This window comes from Arctopsyche grandis, chromosome 3, assembly GCF_051622035.1.
Source record: "Arctopsyche grandis isolate Sample6627 chromosome 3, ASM5162203v2, whole genome shotgun sequence".
Classification (NCBI taxonomy): Eukaryota; Metazoa; Arthropoda; class Insecta; order Trichoptera; family Hydropsychidae; genus Arctopsyche; species Arctopsyche grandis.
Window position 1 is genome coordinate 3,075,873 of NC_135357.1, and position 21,022 is coordinate 3,096,894.

Below are 21,022 nucleotides of genomic sequence, written 5' to 3' on the forward strand. Positions count from 1 at the left end.
GTATCAGAAGCACAGAACGTATACAGGGTAGGTATGTCGGGACTTCGGGTAGATTTCGCTTAGTGTAAGTGCGAGCAGTGCGCACGCATAAGGTACACGTGTTGTTAATCTGTGGTGCAGTCTGACTGGCGCTTGTCGATCGTTTGCACCGCATCGGAGAATATGTTGTGGCGGCTCGCTTATACGACATGGTCGAGTTTGGTTGCCTTCCTGCGAGTGGGGACCAACCCGGCTGGGTTCGGAGAGCCACTACCCACTCTGTCTTCAGCTGTCATATAATAAACACGTGCATTAACATGCCAGTCGTCTCATTCGTTCATCCTCCATAATGTCATCGGGTACAACACTAGTGTATATAGGATACATATGTATGTATATAATAGCACTGAGGCGGCTCGCTCTATACCATGGTCGAGTTTCGGTCGCCTTCCTGCGAGTTGGGACCAACTCGGCCGCGTTCAGAGTTGCTACCATTACTTCTTCCTCGGCTGTCGGAATTTATTTATTTATTTATATATTATCTTAGCTATCAAGCCAATTTAAAAAATACATCTTAATTACTTAACTCTAAAATTTATAATTAACTTATATGTGTAGGAATCTCGTCGTCGTCATCGTCATCGAAACATTCGAGAATATTCCGCAACAACAAACTACATTCCCGAAAACCAGACGTCGTACACCTGCAGTCATTATATTAAACTCAAGCGGAACGCCCCTACCAGTCGAGTGGAACCAAAACGGTCGAAACACGCCGCCACCATTAAACTACATCGAGCGGAACGGCGCCAATCATTCCAGAAAATTCTACGCCTCGACAAAAGTGCATTTCTCGTTTACGCATCAACAACCACATGCGCTTACGCATCAACAACCACTTCCGCCAATCGTTCCAGAAAATTCTACGCCTCGACAAAAGCAAATTCCTTTCTTACGTATCAACAAACCACCACCATCGATCAGGTGATTCCAGAAACACTATAAAAGGAGGTACAACCCAAACAACGCCAGTCGACCCACAGCAGCAAGCGTCGACACACAGCACCAGACCAGTCGACCCACAGCAGCAAGCGTCGACACACAGCAGCAGACCAGTCAACATACAGCTCCTGACCAGCCACCACTACACTACGCGGACTTGGAAGATCAACCAGCCGGACGAGCCAGCAACACACTGCCGTATCCAGAGACCTTCCGAACATAGCCGAACACCGAGCCAGCAACACACTGCCGCATCCAGAGACCTTCTGAACATAGCTGAATGCCGAGCCAGCGACACTCTACCATATCCAGAGACCGCTGAACGACATACTTTTGCCCACAAATACCATACCTTTGTACAACCATAGGCAAACAATAAAACTTTATAAAACCAGCACAACAGTGTTTCGTTAGGCCGGGATACGGTCAACACATCGCTACCCCGCCTACATATGTTTTAAATAAATTGAAACATATAAGTTAATTGAATAAACACACGTGCATCAACCAGCCAGTCGTCTCATTTGTTCCATCCCCCCATTAGCACTATTATCAAGATGATGGGCGGGAAAGAAGTGAAGTAGCGGCAAACCCAACATGGCCGAGTTGGTCCCACCTCGCAGGATGGTGACCGAAACTCGACCATGTCGTAGAGCTCCTATATCACTCCTCTCCCAGTGAATAAAGATACAAACAGAAAAAAATTACAGAAAAAAATATATTGTTGCGTAGAGATGGGTGGAGGATCCAAATAAAAGGCCAACGTCGTGTCACAGCATTTATTGGTGATTCAGGAGATACACGCACTGCCAGTGCTCCGTCCAGAATGCATTGATAAGGTCTAAATACCTCCTTATAAAGGACAGGTCACTCAGGGCATCTTCGACGTCCGTTTACTTCCCTATTGTTTAGGCATGTACCCGGATATGCATTCCCACGACATTCAGTCCCCACGCTATCGCTGTCAGTTCTAAGAACTCCACGGGAATGCGACCGAGTGCCGTTACCGCCGCTAAGTGCATTCGGGGGTCTCTCATTGTTAGACGGCTTGCACTTAAGCCTGAAGATAATCCTCGAAACCAATTATAACGGCGGCTCCTTTTAGCATACGCTACAATATAATTAATAACACTATCATCCTACTGTCAAAAATTATAATTTCACTAATAAGGGCCAGTGAAAATGTAATTAATTGGATATGATTTCACTGAACTATACCCAGTGGAAATTAAACTGTTTATGATTTCACTGAAATGTCAGTGAAATTATAATTTCACTGCTGTTATAATTTCACTGTGACATACTATTTGGGTTAAACACACTTATCTTATCGATTATATTGTGAGTTCGGACTCAGATTATAAAGAAATTAGTTCACCCATACCGACCCACTAAACCGTTATAGGGAAACCTTCGAAAAAGGATAAATATGTATATGTGCCAGACAATTTATTTTTATTTTTATTCCCATGGAGAACGATATACGTGCAATCAAATTTTTAAACATTTGAATGGAAATTTTCACTCTATCTATCTATCTATCCTCTTCGACAAAAGACGTATGCACGTGAGAAAATCGTACACAAAAGACATATTTTACGGCATTACATTGTTCAAGGTTGTCCGTCAAATTTGACGGATACATATTTCAACACGTGCTGTTTGACTATACACTGTAGATACATGTATTCAATTTTTCCTTTATTTTTCTATCTCCATTCAAAGACACATACATATTTATACTAAACTAAAGATTAAAAGTCTCATGAATTAAATTTTGACCAATTAAATTTTGAAATCAGAAAATAGTTCTTGTGATATAACGAACAACCTCTTGTGCCTTTAAATGTGTTCTTTTATAAAACCCTATGAGCTTAATTAAGAAATAACCTAAAAATCAGACGTTTTAATAAAATTGCCATTAAAGAAAAGCTCTATCGTGTTTCATTGATTAATGATTATGGCAACATTTTCAGAAGTGTATATTTTTATATGGTAACGTCAACTCCATCTCTTCACATTTAAAAATAAAGCTGCTTTGAGACGTTCAGTTCCTCGTTGAGTTTCTTGCAACGTTTAAGTAAGTTAAGTTACGACAAATGAGAAATTTACCTTTAGAATATTCATATGTATACCTAAATAAAAAAGCATAGCTCTATTGATTTTTACATATCGCCAAATTGGGGTTATAATTTAGCCCATATTATAAAACGTGTATATGATGATAATCAGATAATAATACATACACACATTTTTGTTTAAAAATTATTTTGAATATTTTCATAATATTTATCTTATTATTAATATATAGATTATTAACACATATATAAATAAATTATTATATCTCAATTTCTTACTTGTATATAATAGTTTGGTTCATTTGTACCAAGAAATTTTTGGCGCCACCGAATTTGTAACCAGGTGTCGTTAAAATTTAATTTAAAATTTGTACAATACTGTATTATATGTATATATTTGACTTGCAGAGATGGAAAACGAAGTCAACGTTAAGTTTTTAGATCGATTTAAATCTCGAAAGCCGATGACTGAACCTGATGATGTCTTTATATCGGCAAGTGCCGTCTCTCCTGCATCTGTGGAAATCTGGAAAAGGTTACCTGAGGAAATAAAAAAAGATTCCATCATGTCCATCTTCAATGATTATGTTGATGGTGAATTTTTTTTTTATATATTTTTATCAGTGCTTGAACGAGCCTGGAATATAGTAAGCAATTGAAAATGATTAGAATCAATTAGCGCCACTTGAAGTCTGTTTGTGTGATACTTATTGTTAATGTCAAAACAAATATTAAGTCAAATCACAATCTTGATGGTTGAGACAATATAGAATATGCAAATAAAGCTTCATTAATATAATACTTATGTATATATGTATTATATTAGTGAATGAATGTCCAAATAATGAACTGGATATTTCCCGTTGTATGCTGATAATATGTAGACGAGTGATTGAAACATTGATTATGACTTTATTTACGTACCAAAATCAATACGATTTTTTACTACAAATGTTGCAGATGCAAAAGACAATAGGTCTATCGATGAATCAAGAAATGATCTGACCGAAATCGACGAGACCAAAATCAGCTTTCTATCTACGCCAAACTCAGGCAATACAACCTGTGAGTTACCAATAATTTTATTCCATTATATATAATATACGTAGGAACTTCCATCATAACTTGAGAGATTTTCTCAACTTTAAAGCATAGGTATGACCACGCTTCAATTGGATGATGACCTCGACTTAAAAAAGAACAGTTTTACAATCTTGCTGAAGAGTAAAGTAAGGAGGTTTATAAAAATGATATCAACTAAAAACTTTATTTACTAATAATTTATTACATTTAGGTAAAATATTTGATGAAATATACAAAGATCATCATCCTGGCTATAATTTGGCTCGCCTTCACAATAATACTAATAGTCAAAGACGAAAAAGACGATAATACAAGACCGACATTCGTCCCCGTCGATCAGAACAGATGTAAAATATCCTAAAATTTAATAAAATAATCTTAACCATATATACATACATAAAACTTTAAATAATTCATTTCAGACAATATTATCATCAATCAACCCAATACAAAAAAAATCCTCATAGAAGTGTATGGACCGTTCGTAGCCGATAAAGATGCCGAGATATCTGCACTATGGATTGATATGTGGATCGATGCCTTAACTTTTAATGACAGTCAAATCAAATCTACGCAGGTTTCGATCAATCGTACATATGTATATTCGCGTAAGAATACATATATTACGAGTATTTAATTATGAATTTCACTCATTTAGAAGGTATCTGAAGTGTGGCGAGTTGCCTTTGCATCTAAAAATCTGCCGACTTCGAAAATAGCCATAGTCAAACGATATAACATCTTCGATTTGATGGATTCTAATGCGAATGCGGCAGTGCTTTCGGCAACTATGAAAAGCAATATGAACGAAGCGGTCTCATTAGATATGAACTACGATTTGAAACCGATCAATGCAACACTCGGGATGATTTTTGCAGGGTGCATTTTGATAGGATTGTATGTTCTTATTATAACTGAGGTAATTTGATGTGAAAGAGTTGTCGTTTTACTTCTGAAAGTCCAATTTTTTAAGGGTACGATTTAACTGTACATTGAGAATAATACTTTGTATCTTAAAAAAAATGTTTGTGCATTAAAAACATGCATTATTTTCGGTGCATTAAACAATCTCGTATTGAGGCGTTATTTATTTATAGTTTTGGACCATTGTGGCATTACAGGAAGAACCTAATGCGCCACAATGGCCTACATTTGAAAAAGAGAAGGAAAACAAAATATAAAATAAGTAAAATACATAAAATAAAAAGAAAAAAGCAAAAGTATGAAACAATCCTATAAGACTGGTCTTAAAAAACTGTTACCATCTTATAATGACAGACTTTCTTTTTTCCATATTGCAAGTTTGTCTCAGCGTAGAAGGGTTTCTGATTTGTTAATTTTATATAAGATTGCTAATGGTATTCTTGACACGTCTGTTTTAAGCGAGATTAATTTTAACGTTAATGCCCGATTCACCAGATGCACAAATCTTTTTTATCCACCTATTTGTCAAAGCAACACCTCTTTCAATAGTGCAATCGTTCGTATATGCCGTATTTACGATAGCTTAGATGATTGTCCTGACCTCTTTAGAGACTCTTTTAGTATTTTTAGGACAAAGGTGAAGAAAATAATATGTGGTTGATTTGCTTCTTCACCCTTATAGTCTTTCTTTTTCTTTTTTACTTTATCTGTATCTTTTTCTTTATCTGTTTCTTTTCTTTTTTTTAAAATTTTGATGTTTTTGTAATTTTACTTTTTTATATCACCATGTGGTGCTCACTGTAAATGGAATATTATATTTTTATTTATGATTATTATTATTTTTTGTCTCATTATACAACTTTCTTTTTATATTTTATTCTGTATGTGTGCCTATTTAAATAAAATAAAATAAAATAAATAAAAAATAAAATCATTCGAAAAAATAGATTTTAGCATTAGAATAGATACAAAAAGTAGCAACGTTGCAGTCTTCCGCTATTGACAACTGTCAACTGTCAAAAGTGTTGTTTCTCACTAGTGAAATGTAATCATAAATAAATAAAACCTAACCAAACGTTGGTTCGTATTTTGTTATTCGCGACGTTGCCGATACAGTTCATATTTCATTTTAATGCACATTTCATCCACTTTTTAAGTAGCAAATATTTTTTTCAATGATCACGGCAAACTTTCTAATGCAATCTGTGCCCGTCATTTAGAAATGCACACAATTTTTTTGTAATGTACAGAAACTCTATTTAATGCACAAAAATCTTTTTAAATGCACATTTATTTTATAAAAAGGACGTTTAAATTGTTCCCATTTTTTAATGTATTGTCATTATTTTAGATAGTGCATAGAACGTTTGCGGCCGTTTTCTCGTCGACGCTAGCGCTGGCCGCTTTGGCTGTTTTAGATCAGCGTCCAACTATGAAAGAAGTCATCGAATGGATTGATGTGGAGACACTTCTACTGCTGTTTTCCATGATGATCATTGTGGCCATATTGACCGAGACTGGAATCTTTGATTATATGGCTGTGTTTGCATACAAAGTGAATTTTTATTCATTGAATAATACACCAAAGTATATAATGTGTGAATGTTTTAAAATTATTGTCATTTGATTCTAGATAACATACGGAAAAATATGGCCACTCATTACATGTTTAAGTTTGTTTACCGGGGTTTTAGCTTCTCTTTTAGACAACGTCACCACAATACTCTTAATGACACCGGTAACAATCAGGTATAGTGTACATCTAATATATATGAATTTATAGCATGAAACTTCAACTTTAACCCAAGCAAAGTTGGAAATTTTCCTTAACTTTTTGCACTTTTAGGCTTTGTGAAGTGATGAATATAACTCCCGTTCCTATTCTCATATTGATGGTGATTTTTTCTAACATCGGAGGGACGGTAACTCCCATCGGTGATCCTCCCAATGTGATGATAGCTTCAAATCCTCACGTGATAGACTCGGTAAATCTTCAACTCCTATTTACTTAATATGTTACTTGATTTTTCTAAAAAACATTTTGATTATTTTAGGGTGTAAACTTTGGAATATTCACCGTCCACATGGGTGTCGGATTAATATTTGTATGTTTACAAACATATTTTCAATTCCGATTCTATTATAAAAACATTGCTGCTTTAAAAAATCCAGAATGTAAGCAAATCAAAGGTTAGTGACCGTACAACAATTATATGCTAATAATGTAATAAATAATTAATAGTAATATATTATAATTATTATTAATTACAGAACAAAATCGTATGATATATCTATGGCAAGAAGCATCAGTTGAATTTTCGAAAGACTTGTCTCATAATAAATCAATCGTTGATGCGATTTTTAATAAAATTAATAAACTAAAATGGCAACTTAAAAAAACAATGGATTCAAGTCAAATTGAGGCTGATGTTTATAATGCGACTCTTGCAGAATTGACCGAGAAGGTATCTACATCTACATTTTACCTAAAATATAATCTCTAAACGGGTATGATATACAGAGGGTTTCACAAATACGAGAGCTTATATACAGGATTACCGAGTATGTATGTATATTAAAACCAATTTTTAAAAAGGATTCTACGGGTGATGTTCATAGAAGTAGAATGCATAGAATGGTCATTGTTAACAAAAGTATCGTCTAAAAACGAGCCATCGAAGAGAGAGATGGAAAGTCAGAAGAGATACAAGAGAGAGAGAGAGACGAAGTTTAGCAAACAATGAACAAACTCTGCCGCGCAGAGTTTTTGTAGCAACATATTTGGAGGCTGAGAGCGATTCTATGCATTCTACTTCTATGGTGATGTTACATATATCGAAGCTTGGGGGGGGGGGGGGTGAAGCACAGACGCACCCTCCCCCACAAGCTTATTTAATTATTTTAATTAAAAAAACGAAACTTTTTTTCTATCTTAGAATTCGCATAAAAAATGGGGTTATATTTATTTATTTAAGTTTGAGTTTGGACCATTGTAAATATTAGGTATCTAATATATAATATCGAAAGATACTTTGTATGTATGTATGTAAGGTTTGGGTGGTAGAATACGTGACATTAAATTTAATAAAAAAACAAATGAATATTCAAATAAAATTAATAAAATATTTACTATTAGATTAGCCATGTTTAAGCGGTTTATATTACAAAGACTGAGCGAAGCCAGGTAACACCACTAGTATATTACATATATACAATAACTATAAAAAAATATTTATCCAGTGAATTCGTACAATTAGAATATCAAGTTGAATAGAATAATTAACTTTACGTTTTCATACTTATCTAGGCATTTATTTATTTCAAAAAATTTCACTTGGGCATTGAATTAAAATAAAAATTATTATTGATTTTTTTAAATATGTATTATTTTTTAATCTAAGGGGGGCTGGCGCCTCTATAGCCCCTCCTCCCCCCCTTCTGACCATGTAAATACCGTATCAAAAGAACAACATTTTTAAAAAATATATAAGTTCCCATAAAAAGTAAAATGTTTGATTACCAACTTTTATATGTATAATAAACTAGTTTTTTTGCGTAATGATATAAAATATATTTTATTATAATAATTAATTAAAAAATATTCTTTTCCAGTACGGCATACGAGATAAAAATTTGTTAGCAAAATGCGCCATCGTTATAGCTTTTGTAATAACAATATTTTTCCTGCATTCTTTGCCTGAATTACGTTAGTATAATTTTTAAATTAACAAATTCAATATATGTATTATATTATAAGTAGTGCAACACTTAGACAATGCTTATATAATATTTTGATATATTCCAGAACGTATATCTCTCGGTTGGACGGCTCTATTAGGTGCCATTTTATTGATATTGCTGACAGACCGACAAGACATGGAAATCATTTTGTCAAAAATTGAATGGACAACTTTGCTCTTTTTCACATCGCTGTTTATTTTAATGGAGGTTAATATATGTAGATATATAAAAAGCAATAATGTAAAAAAAGTGCCATTTAGTATAATTATTGATAATTTTCAGGCATTAACAAAATTGGGATTGATAAGTTTGATCGGAAAACAAACCGAGAACATAATCATGTCCGTATCTGAAAATTCGAGATTGACAGTGGCAATTCTAATTATTCTATGGGTACGTTAAATATAGTCATGTACATAAATATTGAACAAATTTTACGTTGATTGATATTGAAGGTTTCGGCGTTGACGTCTGCATTCGTCGACAACATTCCGCTGACGACTATGATGATAAAGATAGCCATATCACTAGGAAGTAATCCAACTTTACAACTACCGTTACAACCGCTCATGTGGGCGCTCTCTTTCGGAGCATGTTTAGGCGGTTGGAAACTATTCTTTACATCAACTATCAATGTACTTGTAGAAAGTGCTCATTTTTTTGTTTACTTTTTCAGGTAATGGCACGTTAATAGGTGCGTCTGCCAATATTGTCTGTGCCGGGATAGCCGAGAAACATGGCTATCGAATTTCATTTACGACCTTCTTCAAGATGGGTTTTCCTATTATGTTGGGTTCTATCACTGTAGCGACTGTCTATCTTTTAACGAGCCATGTCCTATTTAAATGGAATTAAATTACATACATTATATGTATGTATTTAATTTAAATAGGTCATACTGTTTGTTATACATATGTATATAATAGATGTAATTGAGAAACAAAAAGTTAAAATCAAAAGCGCCATATTCTTGCGTCATCCATCTATTTTTTAATTTGAGCACTACTTTTAATCGTTCAGAATGCAGTCAAGTCCTGGTGCCTTCGCGGTGTTGATGCTTCTTCCTCCGTGAACGTATGCATCTCGTCGTTTGTGAGGCTCAGCGATCTCATCTCCATCACTGGATACTGCGGGAAGAAGCCGTCTATGACCAACTCTAGACTGGCTGGATTTTCAAGTGATGGATCGACAGTTCCAGTCTGGAGTTGGCCCATCGAGCTACATAGTTCCACCAAGCATCTTGCCTTCCTCTTTCGTATGGCGTTTGTCAGACCTTTCCTGGCAACCGTTTGTCAGACCTTTGGACTGTTGTTCAGCCATGGCTTCGTCCAAGACCACCAAGTCGAGCTTTCGAGTTCCCCGACCAGAACCAGCAATTGGTTACTGTGGTTCATCGAAACGCTCTTTTAACTCGAAGATATAAATTAACCTACATATACCAGTGAACACTTATTGGCGCCGTCCACACACACACGATATCTACATACGATATTTCCATATCCAGTTCCCATATTGCAACCTGTGGTTGCTATTTAGGAACTGGATATGGAAAAGATTGCAAATATCGTGTGTGCGAACGGCGCCATTTGTTTTCGAAAAACTATTCTGAAAATTTACTTAACGATTACTTTGATATTTTATTTTTAAGTAAAACATAAAACAAAGTTTATAAATATGTATTATTTATTTGTATTGCACTTGAATAAATGTTTCTGCAAGTTTGACATGTTTATAAATTTCTCATTGACGTCAAATCTTGTATTTTTTTCAAATATGTACATATGTATGATGACTAGTCACCGGACCCAGAAGGTGCCGCGTATTGTTCAAAGGTTGTAAATGCATTGTTTAAGGTTTGCCGAACCTTTTTTACAAAGGATTTACAACAATGGAACAATGGATAGCACTGTGACTATCCGGTGTCTAATGATGACATATTTATTTGTCACACCAATTCGGTTCGGTGATTATTCCGCAAAATCGACCTCGCGCACGTCACTAAAATCTCGATCGCGAAACATCTGGCACCCAAAAACTCCCATCAATCGAAAGCTATCCACGTGAAATATTGTACTAACGAGAACTCGAGTGCCGGATTGTCCGTGATCGAGATTTTAGTGGTGCGCGAGATTGCTTTTTGCGGAATAATCCGTTTACCCACCAATTCGACAGATGATACGACGAACGGATGGCATCAATGGAGCATATTACACTATCAATATTATCACACGATCCGTATTGCTGCCATAATGGTTAGACCTGTTTAAGTTGGCACCACTACACATTCACACAACTATTTTTTGCAAGGCTCTTTCAAGTTTGTTTACGTTTGACTATCGTATCGTATCGGGTCGTTGATGGTTGGGTGGCTGGCAGAGTCGATTAGAGAAGCGAAGGTCGGAAGTGTGGTGTTGTTAAAGAAGCGAGTCGAGCGTGGTCAACGTTAAACGTCAATCTACGAATAAATAAGTGTTCGTGTATAATACAGACAGGCCATGTTACCAACCTAAACTTGTCTAGGTACCAAAGCCGCTAAAACGATACATCACCTTACTTTTACCCTTTTACGTTTTCTCATGTACCATTCTAGCACTTATTTTGTCCACCTTTCGTCCATTATTTTAGCTACGTAACCCGCCCATTGCCATTTCAATCTTTTCATTATCCACTATGTCATATGTCATACGCACTCCCTCTGTCATACTTCTCATATCTACTGTAAATAGGTTTTTGAGCTTATAGGGGATGAACGAATGAGACGACTGGCATGTTAACGTACGTGCTTTTATTATGGAAGCCAGAGACGGAGTGCGGTAGCGACTCTGAACACGGGCGAGTAGGTCCCAACTCGCAGGAAGGTGACCGAACTCGACCATGTCATATAGCGAGCCGCCACAAGCTCCTTTTCTTATTATGTTGTACATTAACATTAAAATAATACAATACTATAGTTACTAATAAAAAAAATAGTCAAATAGAAAATGTTTAGTAGTTCAGTAGTTATTAAAATAGTGTTACGTACGCCGCGGATTAAGCGAATAGAATCCCAAAGACTGTGTGACCGAACCTATGGGACAGGATCATCTGTAACGGATATCTGTTAACGGATTAACTAAATGCATACCGTGAGACCGGTGTAAGTGGTTTTAGGGATTAGCGACAAGCTAAGTGCATGAAAGCTAGACAATGATTGCACTTCTCATACCGTGGGAATACATATCCGAATACGTGACTATACAGTAGGTAAACAGATTAGACGTCCTGAGAGATCTACCCCTTATAAGGCGGTACGTAAGCGATATCAGGTCATTCTGGACTGAGCAGGGACAGTGCGTGTAACTCCTGAATCATCAATAAATGCTGTGAAACGACTGTTGGCCTTTTACTTGGATCCTCCACCCACCCCTACGCAACAATAGATATAAGATATATTCTGAACATAATTTAGTAATAATAAAAAGTATTTAAAAATCAAAAAAATCACTCACGCATTCCGCTTCGCATAGTTCTCGTTATGGCGAACATGCAGCGTTCCATAATTTTTTCAGTGCATTGGACTTAACTTGAGCACTGAAAGGCAAGATATAAGTATTATCACCTCACAAGGTTCGGTGATTATTCTGCAGAAAGCGATCTCGCGCACGTCACTAAAATCTGGATTACGGAACATCTGACACCCAAAAACTCCATCAAACGAAAGCTATCCACGAGATACACTGTACTAACAAGAACTTGAGTGCCAGATGTTCCATAATCGAGATTTTTGTGAAGTGGGAATTATTGGGATCACTTTTTGCGGAATAATTTGTTTACCCCTCACAAATACCGGTAAACGGACTACTAGTCATATGTGAACCAGTGGCTCTAGATCGGTCACACGTGATCACTCGTCACACTAAAACTGGTCACACCCAAAAATTCGACCAATTTTTAATTTTTGGGTGTGGCCAATTTTCGGGTGTGACCAGTTTTCTCGTGACCAGTTTTAGTGTGACGGGTGATCACGTGTGACCGATTTAGAGCGACCGGTTGTCCTGTGACCGGTTCAAATTTGACTAGTAATCACCGAACCCAAATACCAAACAGAGGCTAGTTCAACAATGTGAAAAATCATCACATTGTTGACTTATCGCTGATTAGTATGATACTATTGTTGAAATTATAAATATTTGCCTCTTTTTTTGTATGCTGGAAGAAGTTGTGAGTATAAATCGACCTGTAAGTAGCGATTCTCTTTTTCACACGATAATAATTTTATTTATCATATTTATTATATTGATGCCCACAGACGATTATTAATCAAAGAAAATAATTTAAATAAATTTCATATCATCATAAATGGCAAATAGAGACGATAATTCCAATCGAAAATGAAGATTTTGAAAAATCATCACGCCCGGGTCATGGCCGTACGTCAAGCGTGCGTTGTGTGTTTGGGGCGAGTGCAAGTGCCAGTCACGCTCACTTCGGTGTCTGTACTCTTCGGTCGGCTTGTTTGATTCGAGATGTCTGCAGTCGGTGGAAGCGGAAGCGGGGGCGCGGGGGGCGCAGCGCCTCCTCAGGGCGACGCCGCAGACTTCCTGGCCGAGAGAGCCGCCGCTGCCGCCTCTTCACCCCTCGCCACACATTGGGCACAACTAGACGAATTCTACAACAAGAAGTATTCACACTCGACACATTCTAATTAACACTAAACTATTCAGAACTCCACTCAAAATCGACTGCAATGTCACTTAATATGACTTCAAAACACATTTCACTTCGTCATATTAAACATTCATTTGAGTACTCTTCCCTAATGGATATCATTCATATGAGCAATTTTTTAATGAAAATGAACTTTGCTAGTCTGTTTTGTGCAATGTATGATTAGAATTATGTTCGTCATTAACCCTTTGAATGCAATCGATCGATTGTAGTTTGTTCGATGATTGACGAGCATATCATCGATGATCTGTTCAGACTTGACTAAAAGCAGAAGAAGTTTCGTATACTTAATTTGATGTAATTTTTTAGTGGTCGGAGACATTTTCTTTTATTAGTATATATACGTTACAACGAATCATCTTCGGTTCGCAGACGATATAGTTTTAATAGCTCGCGATCCAGCTGAACTACTTAACAGACTAACACAGCTGGACAGGGAATAAGACCAAACTAATGTTCAATGGTTATAGCACCTCATAAGATGATAAACCAGTAGAAGTAGTGAGTAATTATTTATATTTACGTCAAATAATTGACATGTCCGGTAGTGAAGATGAAGAGATAAAGAGACGTATGAAATTAGGGTAGAGTGCATTTGAATGAAATGAATGTTGTTTTTAAATCAAAAATGCCACTCTGCCTGAAGAAAAAGATCTTCGATCAATGCCAGTGATGACGTATGGATGTGAAACTTGGACACTGAACGCCAAGATGCTACACAAAGTCCAATGCAGTCAAAGAAGTATGAACGCTGTATGCTTGGTATAACGAAGAAAGACTGGAAGCGGAACAAGTGGGTGAGAAGTATGACAAGAGTAGTGGACATAGTGAATAGAGTAAATATATTGAAATGACTAGAAGAATGGACAAAAGAAGTGCTTGAATGGTACCCTAAAGAATGCAAAAGGGTAAAAGGAAGACCGCAGGGAAGATGAGTAGACGAAATTAGGAAAATGTGTTGGATAAGATGGATGAGTGTTGCGTTAAACAGAGTGGAAGCGTGCTGGAGAGGCCTTCATCCAGCAGTGGATTGTTAATGGCTGTAGATGATGATGATGATACATACATATATACATAAAAAAAATGTATGTAATACAGTAGAACATTTATTTTCTTGTATGGAACTAGAAAATATGTCTTTATACAGTAAACTTCCTTATAAAAATTGTCACTACAGACATATTGAAATTAAATTACTGATTAATATTTAAACCGTTTCAGATTATGGCATCAATTGACGTTGAAATTGGAAACCTTTGTACGCACTCCGGAATTGCAAGAAGACGAACAACTCATCAGTATATACAACCGATTTATTTCAACTTTTGAAACAAAGTATGCCGTTTTTTTTTATATGTTTATATTTATTACATTTAAGTTTCACATTATTAATTTTTAATTTTTTTATTGCAGAATCAACCCTCTATCATTAATCGAAATCATAGCATACGTAGTACGACAATATAAAAATAAAAAGGATGCTATAAGCTTCCTAGAAAAATTTGAACCTAAAGTTAAAAATAATGGAGAAGCGTTAGCTCTATGCAAGGTTAGTCATTAATCAATTCAACGGTGTTTTTTTTTAGCACTTATCCATATACTAAAATCAAAATATTGTTCAGGTACTGCAAGGCCAGATATACTTGGAGGATCTACAAGACATGGAAAGCACAAAAAAGATCATCGAAGTGTTGGAGAACACTCTGGAAGACGCCGACGGTGTCACATCAGTACACGGACGATACTATCAGCTCGCCGCTCAATATTATCGGTACTATTTCAATGAACCGTGAATGGTTTGGGATTTAATATGAGGTGTATTTCAAATTTTTTTTATATCCATGATATGTTTTCAGTTTGGAAGGATCGCACGCTTTGTACTACAGAGCGGCACTGCGTCAGTTGGGTTGTGCCGGAGAAGATCTTGGCACTCCAGAAGAAAGGGCACAGCAGGCATTCTTCCTCGGCCTCGCTGCGCTGTTGGGCGATGATATTTACAATCTCGGAGAACTTGTAAGTTTATAAATGTTACACTTGTACCATTTTTTTCAACTATCAATTCTAGGTGGAATAACTTTCTATATGAATTGGGTTTAAATTTGTAAATTTTAAATTTACTTGTTCAATTACAAAATGAATTGAAATTATAATGAAAGCCAAATTAAAACTTAATCTGAAATGAATTGAACATATGATTATATTTTACTAGTGTTGTGCCTGATGAGATATCAGGGCATGGGTTATGGCATATTAAGCTGTTAATTTAAAAAAAATTAAAAGAATGGTGTCAGTCCTATGTTTGATCCACACACAGTCGTATTTTTTCAAATACATTTTTAAATGTACATATTATATATAGTAACTAGTGGTTTTACCCGGCTTTGTTCGGTATTTCTAATATAAACCGCAAAAAAATGGCCAATCTCATAGTAAACAATATATTTTAATAGGTTTATTTTATTAAAATTTATTTGAATATTCGTTAGTTTTTGATTTATTAATTTTAATGTCATGGATTTTACGAACCAACGATAGTTACATACGGTTCCGCGACAAATCACTCACGGACTTGACACTCAACGGCGTTACGCGCACGAAATTCACCAACAAATCACTTACGCGACAATTGGCTCACAGCCATTACACTCACGCGACATTTCGCTCACGGAAATATTAAAATGGCGTACAAAAAAGGTTATTTTTTTTACACAATAATTATTTCAAAACTCAATTAAACGTATCGTGACTAATTAACACACTATCCTATCACAGATAAATAAATAAAATATATACAAACCAGTTTAATCTCAATTTATTCACAAAGTACAGATTATTAGTATGTAGTAACAAAAAATTAAGTTTTGTGATCATGCGTAAATTCTAACTCAAGATTTTGTCTGATTCAGAATCGATTACTGATCACGTTTTCATGATCTAGTTTTAATTGGTGCTAATTTTAAATTCTTACCTACATATAAACAATATAAAACACCAATAGAAAAATTAATTGATTAAATAAATTTTCAATAGATGGCGCTCAATTCTCGAATTCAAATAAATATAAAAGATAATATTAATAATTTAAAATAAAATAACAGAGAATCTAAACCTCTTCCTAAAAATAATATTCTGAATATTCTTCTTATAAATACAGTCCTAGAGGGAATATTGGTAGCAAACAGTATATATAGAAGTTTTTTCTTGATCTTTTATTATGTTCGTATTACATATATTCGTACATTTTGTTGTCATTGTTTTAACTGTGACGTACAGATGTCGAATCGAAACGACTATTATAGTACGGCGAGCGTTATTGCACACAGACACACAATAGTGCTATTATATATATATGATTACCATGTAAAATATTGCTACCGTGTAAAATTTGTTTTCAAAAATGTATAAGCAAAGATCATTTTGACGAAACTGACGGAATTTTTTATATTTGTCTTCAAATTTGAGATTGTGATTATCGAAACGTGCGAAACAATCTTAACAAACTTCTACCTTAACCTTTCCACCACGTACGACTACTATACATGTCCTAGCGAACATGCCCTCAGCGCGTGAGACACGCATAGATGTCTTGGAAGTTCCAACCTGTATAAGAGCCGTCTATTGTATTAAAATTTTATAACTTGGTTGAAAATATTACTAAATGTATACTTTACCAAATTCAATAGATGGCAGTAGTCAAAAAAAATTCAATATAGGCTAAAATATTACAACCTATATTTATAATCGAAAACGCGATAACAAAATCCGCAAAAAAGCAGCCGCGCCGCGTACAGGGCATGTTCGCTAAATTTGGTGGTCAAAGGGTTAAAAGCCGTACGAGTGAAAATGTTTAAAAAATCATTCATTTCACTTTCAGTTATCACATCCAATTGTGGAGAGCTTGAAACATACAGAAAATGCATGGCTCGTAGAAGTTGTCCGAGCCGTGGATCGTGGAGATGTTGGAGCGTTCGAAAATCTCCGACCTCGCTGGTCGACAGTCGCCGATCTTGCAGCGCACGAAATTCGTCTCCGCCAAAAGATTTCTTTGCTCCGTTTGATGGAGGTATTTTTCTACCAATTTGAATCGTCGTGATTAAAATATTGGTATATCTCGGATTAATTTTCTCAACGTCTCGGCAACATTTCAGATGGCTTCCAATGGACTATCAGACAAGCGAACGTTTACTTTCGAAGAAATCGCCGAAAAGACTAGATTAAGTGAGGACGATGTAGAACCACTTGTGATGAAAGCTTTAGCCCAGAAACTCGTCAAAGGAGCTATCGACCAGGTATATATTGCATAATTCATCTTCAAATACGTTGGTTGTACAATAAATGGACTGTGGATGTGTTTGATTTATTATAGGTATCGAAAGAAATCCGCATTCAATGGGTGAGACCGAGAGCTGAAGAACGAGATAGTATATTGGCACTCGCGTATAACATCGACCACTGGAGACTCAACGTATCGAATGCTATCAAGACGTTAGAAAATATGGGAAAAGAAATTATCGCCGATGCATAATTTAAATATAGTTTATTTGTAATTTACTTCACATCTATTCTATTTACTTATTTTGATTTAATTTCATATTTTGCGTAATAAAATAAACATGTCTTTTTAATTTTGCTTTTTTTATGTTATCTATACATCCATTTTCTAGTCATTTTATTTTGTAAGGTCATTTGAAATATGCAAATCATTATATTGCACATTTGATCAATGAAGGTTATGTTTTTATAGTGTTTTAAAGTACATATGTATGTACGTATTTATATCCCATGGCATTTTAATTAGCGATGTCTAGACAATAACTTATCGTCTTCTTGAATCTAAAGAGCTGTCTTGGCTCTTAGCTGTTACAAGAATAAAACACACTCTTGGCATTTATTTTACTTACCTGTTGTTAGACATTCAACAATACAGCACTTTGGCAGATTGAAGATGGTTGTATCTTGTGTGTACACACTGTACAGTGAAGTGCAAATAAGATTTTAATTATTTAGTTAGGTTAAGTTACATATACATACATATACTTCGTTTTAAAGAACTTAAATGAGATGTTTCGACAATATGATTCCTGTACATCTGCTTCTCATCTGAAATAATGTCGTCGCCTCTAATGTTTATGACATTGGTCATTGACAAACTTACCGCAATAATGTTAAGCTTTTGTTATAAAGTTTGACCAATGTGATGTCACTATCAAGGAATCTCTAGATTATATAGGTATGTATAATTAAACAAGGCTTTTTCGTTGCTCATACCTGAAACAAATCAATTTTGCAAGGAAACAAACTTAGAATGGTGCTGCAATTTCATAATGAGGTTAATTTATTATTATTTTGGTTCCACTGACTTGTAATATGATAATAAAAAAATCAGTTTAATGGATAATAGTGTGGCGGCTCGCTTATACGACATGGTCGAGTTTGGTTGCCTTCCTGCGAGTGGGGACCAACCCGGCTGGGTTCGGAGAGCCACTACTCACTCTGTCTTCAGCTGTCATATAATAAACACGTGCATTAACATGCCAGTCGTCTCATTCGTTCATCCTCCATAATAGCAATTTTTTCCAATATTTGGGGTTCTAAGGTTTGGTCAGAACCCATCTTTCTATTAAGTATCGTGAAAGCTTATTTGATTATCCCCGATGCGGTGCAAACGATCGACAAGCGCCAGACAGACTGAACCACAGATTAACGACACGTGTACCTTATGCGTGCGCACTGCTCGCACTTACACTAAGCGAAATCTACCCGAAGTCCCGACATACCTACCCTGTATACGTTATGTGCTTCTGATACTTTAGATCCGAATTTTGCCTTATTAAACTCGCCAGAAAGATCCAACTCAATATTAATAATTACATCTGTACACATCGAAAGGTTACTCGTCATCTGATGTGCAATCTATCATTCGTGAAGTCGAGAATTGCGTTTAAAGCAGCCATCCAGTTAATCATATGTGGTTCAGTCTGACTGGCGCTTGTCGATCGTTTGCACCAAACCCGATTATCCCATCCCAGTCTCTTCTGGGACATTCTATCGATCTCTTAACAGGGACAGATAAATCTAAATAGTGGTAGGAAAAATAGAGTAGAATTATTGGTTACTAGTGTTTTCACCCAGCTTCGCTCGGTGTTTGTAATTTGTAATATAAACTGCTTAAACATGGTGAATCTAAAGGTAAACATTTTATTTTTAATTGAATAATTTTATTTTATTTGAATATTCATTTGTTCGATGACGTCACGGATTTACGAACCAGCAATAGTTACATACATAGTTACAAAGTCTCTTTCGAAATTATAGATTAGATGAAACCAAGGTGATTCAGGTGAAGGCTAGTCAAATTTTCGCTAGAGAATTAAATAAATTATGATTCGCTAGAGAAATTAAATAAATGATGTTTCATACTGCAAATTCGTCATATTAAAATGTTTGGGACTGTGAAAAAAATCATTATAGCGAAGTTTGATCTGTAAACGGATTATTCCGCACACGACAAGCGTTGTCACGAAAATCGCAAATACGGAATATCTGGCACTCGAGTTCTCGTTAGTATGATAGTTCGCGTGATGGATGGAATTTTCAGGTGACGTGTGCGGAATAATCATCTTATGACCGTATGTATTGCTCCATTGGTATCGTCAATATATATAATTGTATCTTATAAAACGATACGTAATTATATATTCAAAATCGGGATTTATATTTATTTACGTAGTTATTGTACAAATGTTGGATTTTAGCGTTACAAAAATAATATGAATGACGAACCAATTTCATATGCTTTCGGTAGTACACATGCACAATACTAATTGTACTAAACGTCATTTAATGTTAGTACATTGTTTTAGTTAAGTAGCCAATTATCATTGCTTTTCCTATGCCCAATTTTCATATTACGAAAATTTATGTGGAAAACCTTTACAACAGTATTTGCCTGCTCTGCCCGTTCATTGAGACTATTTTTGTATGAAATTACTTTTAACCAGTGGCGGCTCGTGATAATTTTTAGTGGCGGGGCTGCACTGAAAAAATGTCACCATAATTATTCTATCATGTCATAACAGGACAAAATAAGCACAATTTTTCGTGTACGACCATTTACATGTGGATTTAAGTATTATTGAAAAAAAAACTAGCAAAATTCACCACCCATTAAAGGGGTGCGTCCAAACGCGATGAAGATTTCGAAAAATACGCTGGTACTCCAGTAAGATTGCTAAAAAAAATTCGTGCTTGCTGGTTTCGCGACGCGGATTAAAAAAACCCCAAAACCTTTCAAAAACTTAACCCCCTAATTCGTAACGAAAAACATTAACCTGTTGACAATGCATCGATACATCGGTTGTTTCATCTGCCATAACAGCTAGATAAGTTGCTTTTTTTTATTTCAGCACTTATTTGTTCCCTACACACGTTCAAAATACAATCTAAAAGTTCATTTTGAATAGTTTTTGATGTCCCTTTAAAAATCGAAGAAGTTTGAAATTTTTTTT

General features: G+C 35.4%; 2 protein-coding genes across 4 annotated transcripts; both read left to right on the top strand.

The window, feature by feature from the left end:
* The first annotated feature begins 2,589 nt into the window (after positions 1–2,589).
* LOC143910051 (P protein-like) lies at positions 2,590–10,530 on the top strand. Of its 3 annotated transcripts, none has more exons than XM_077428404.1 (18): positions 2,590–2,666; positions 2,958–3,061; positions 3,468–3,653; positions 4,020–4,124; positions 4,210–4,288; positions 4,354–4,489; positions 4,565–4,719; positions 4,801–5,061; positions 6,418–6,621; positions 6,700–6,815; positions 6,913–7,051; positions 7,121–7,256; positions 7,338–7,531; positions 8,679–8,772; positions 8,872–9,014; positions 9,090–9,200; positions 9,263–9,410; positions 9,484–10,530. In XM_077428404.1, the coding sequence occupies exons 5-18, from the start codon at positions 4,217–4,219 to the stop codon at positions 9,660–9,662; spliced, it is 2,088 nt and encodes a 695-aa protein (XP_077284530.1). In that variant the 5' UTR covers positions 2,590–2,666; positions 2,958–3,061; positions 3,468–3,653; positions 4,020–4,124; positions 4,210–4,216; the 3' UTR covers positions 9,663–10,530. The 3 variants fall into 3 exon arrangements, with proteins under 3 accessions (XP_077284530.1, XP_077284528.1, XP_077284529.1); XM_077428402.1 differs by having other exon boundaries at positions 2,635–2,666; positions 4,215–4,288; XM_077428403.1 differs by lacking the exon at positions 2,590–2,666 and having other exon boundaries at positions 4,215–4,288; positions 9,484–9,678; positions 9,828–10,528.
* Positions 10,531–13,205: 2,675 nt separating this feature from the next.
* On the top strand, positions 13,206–19,042 carry Rpn9 (regulatory particle non-ATPase 9). Its single transcript, XM_077428405.1, has 8 exons — positions 13,206–13,467; positions 14,736–14,849; positions 14,928–15,063; positions 15,137–15,285; positions 15,371–15,527; positions 17,389–17,577; positions 17,663–17,803; positions 17,881–19,042. Exons 1-8 carry the CDS (start codon positions 13,313–13,315, stop codon positions 18,037–18,039), a joined length of 1,200 nt encoding a protein of 399 aa, XP_077284531.1. The 5' UTR covers positions 13,206–13,312; the 3' UTR covers positions 18,040–19,042.
* The last annotated feature ends 1,980 nt before the right edge of the window (positions 19,043–21,022 follow it).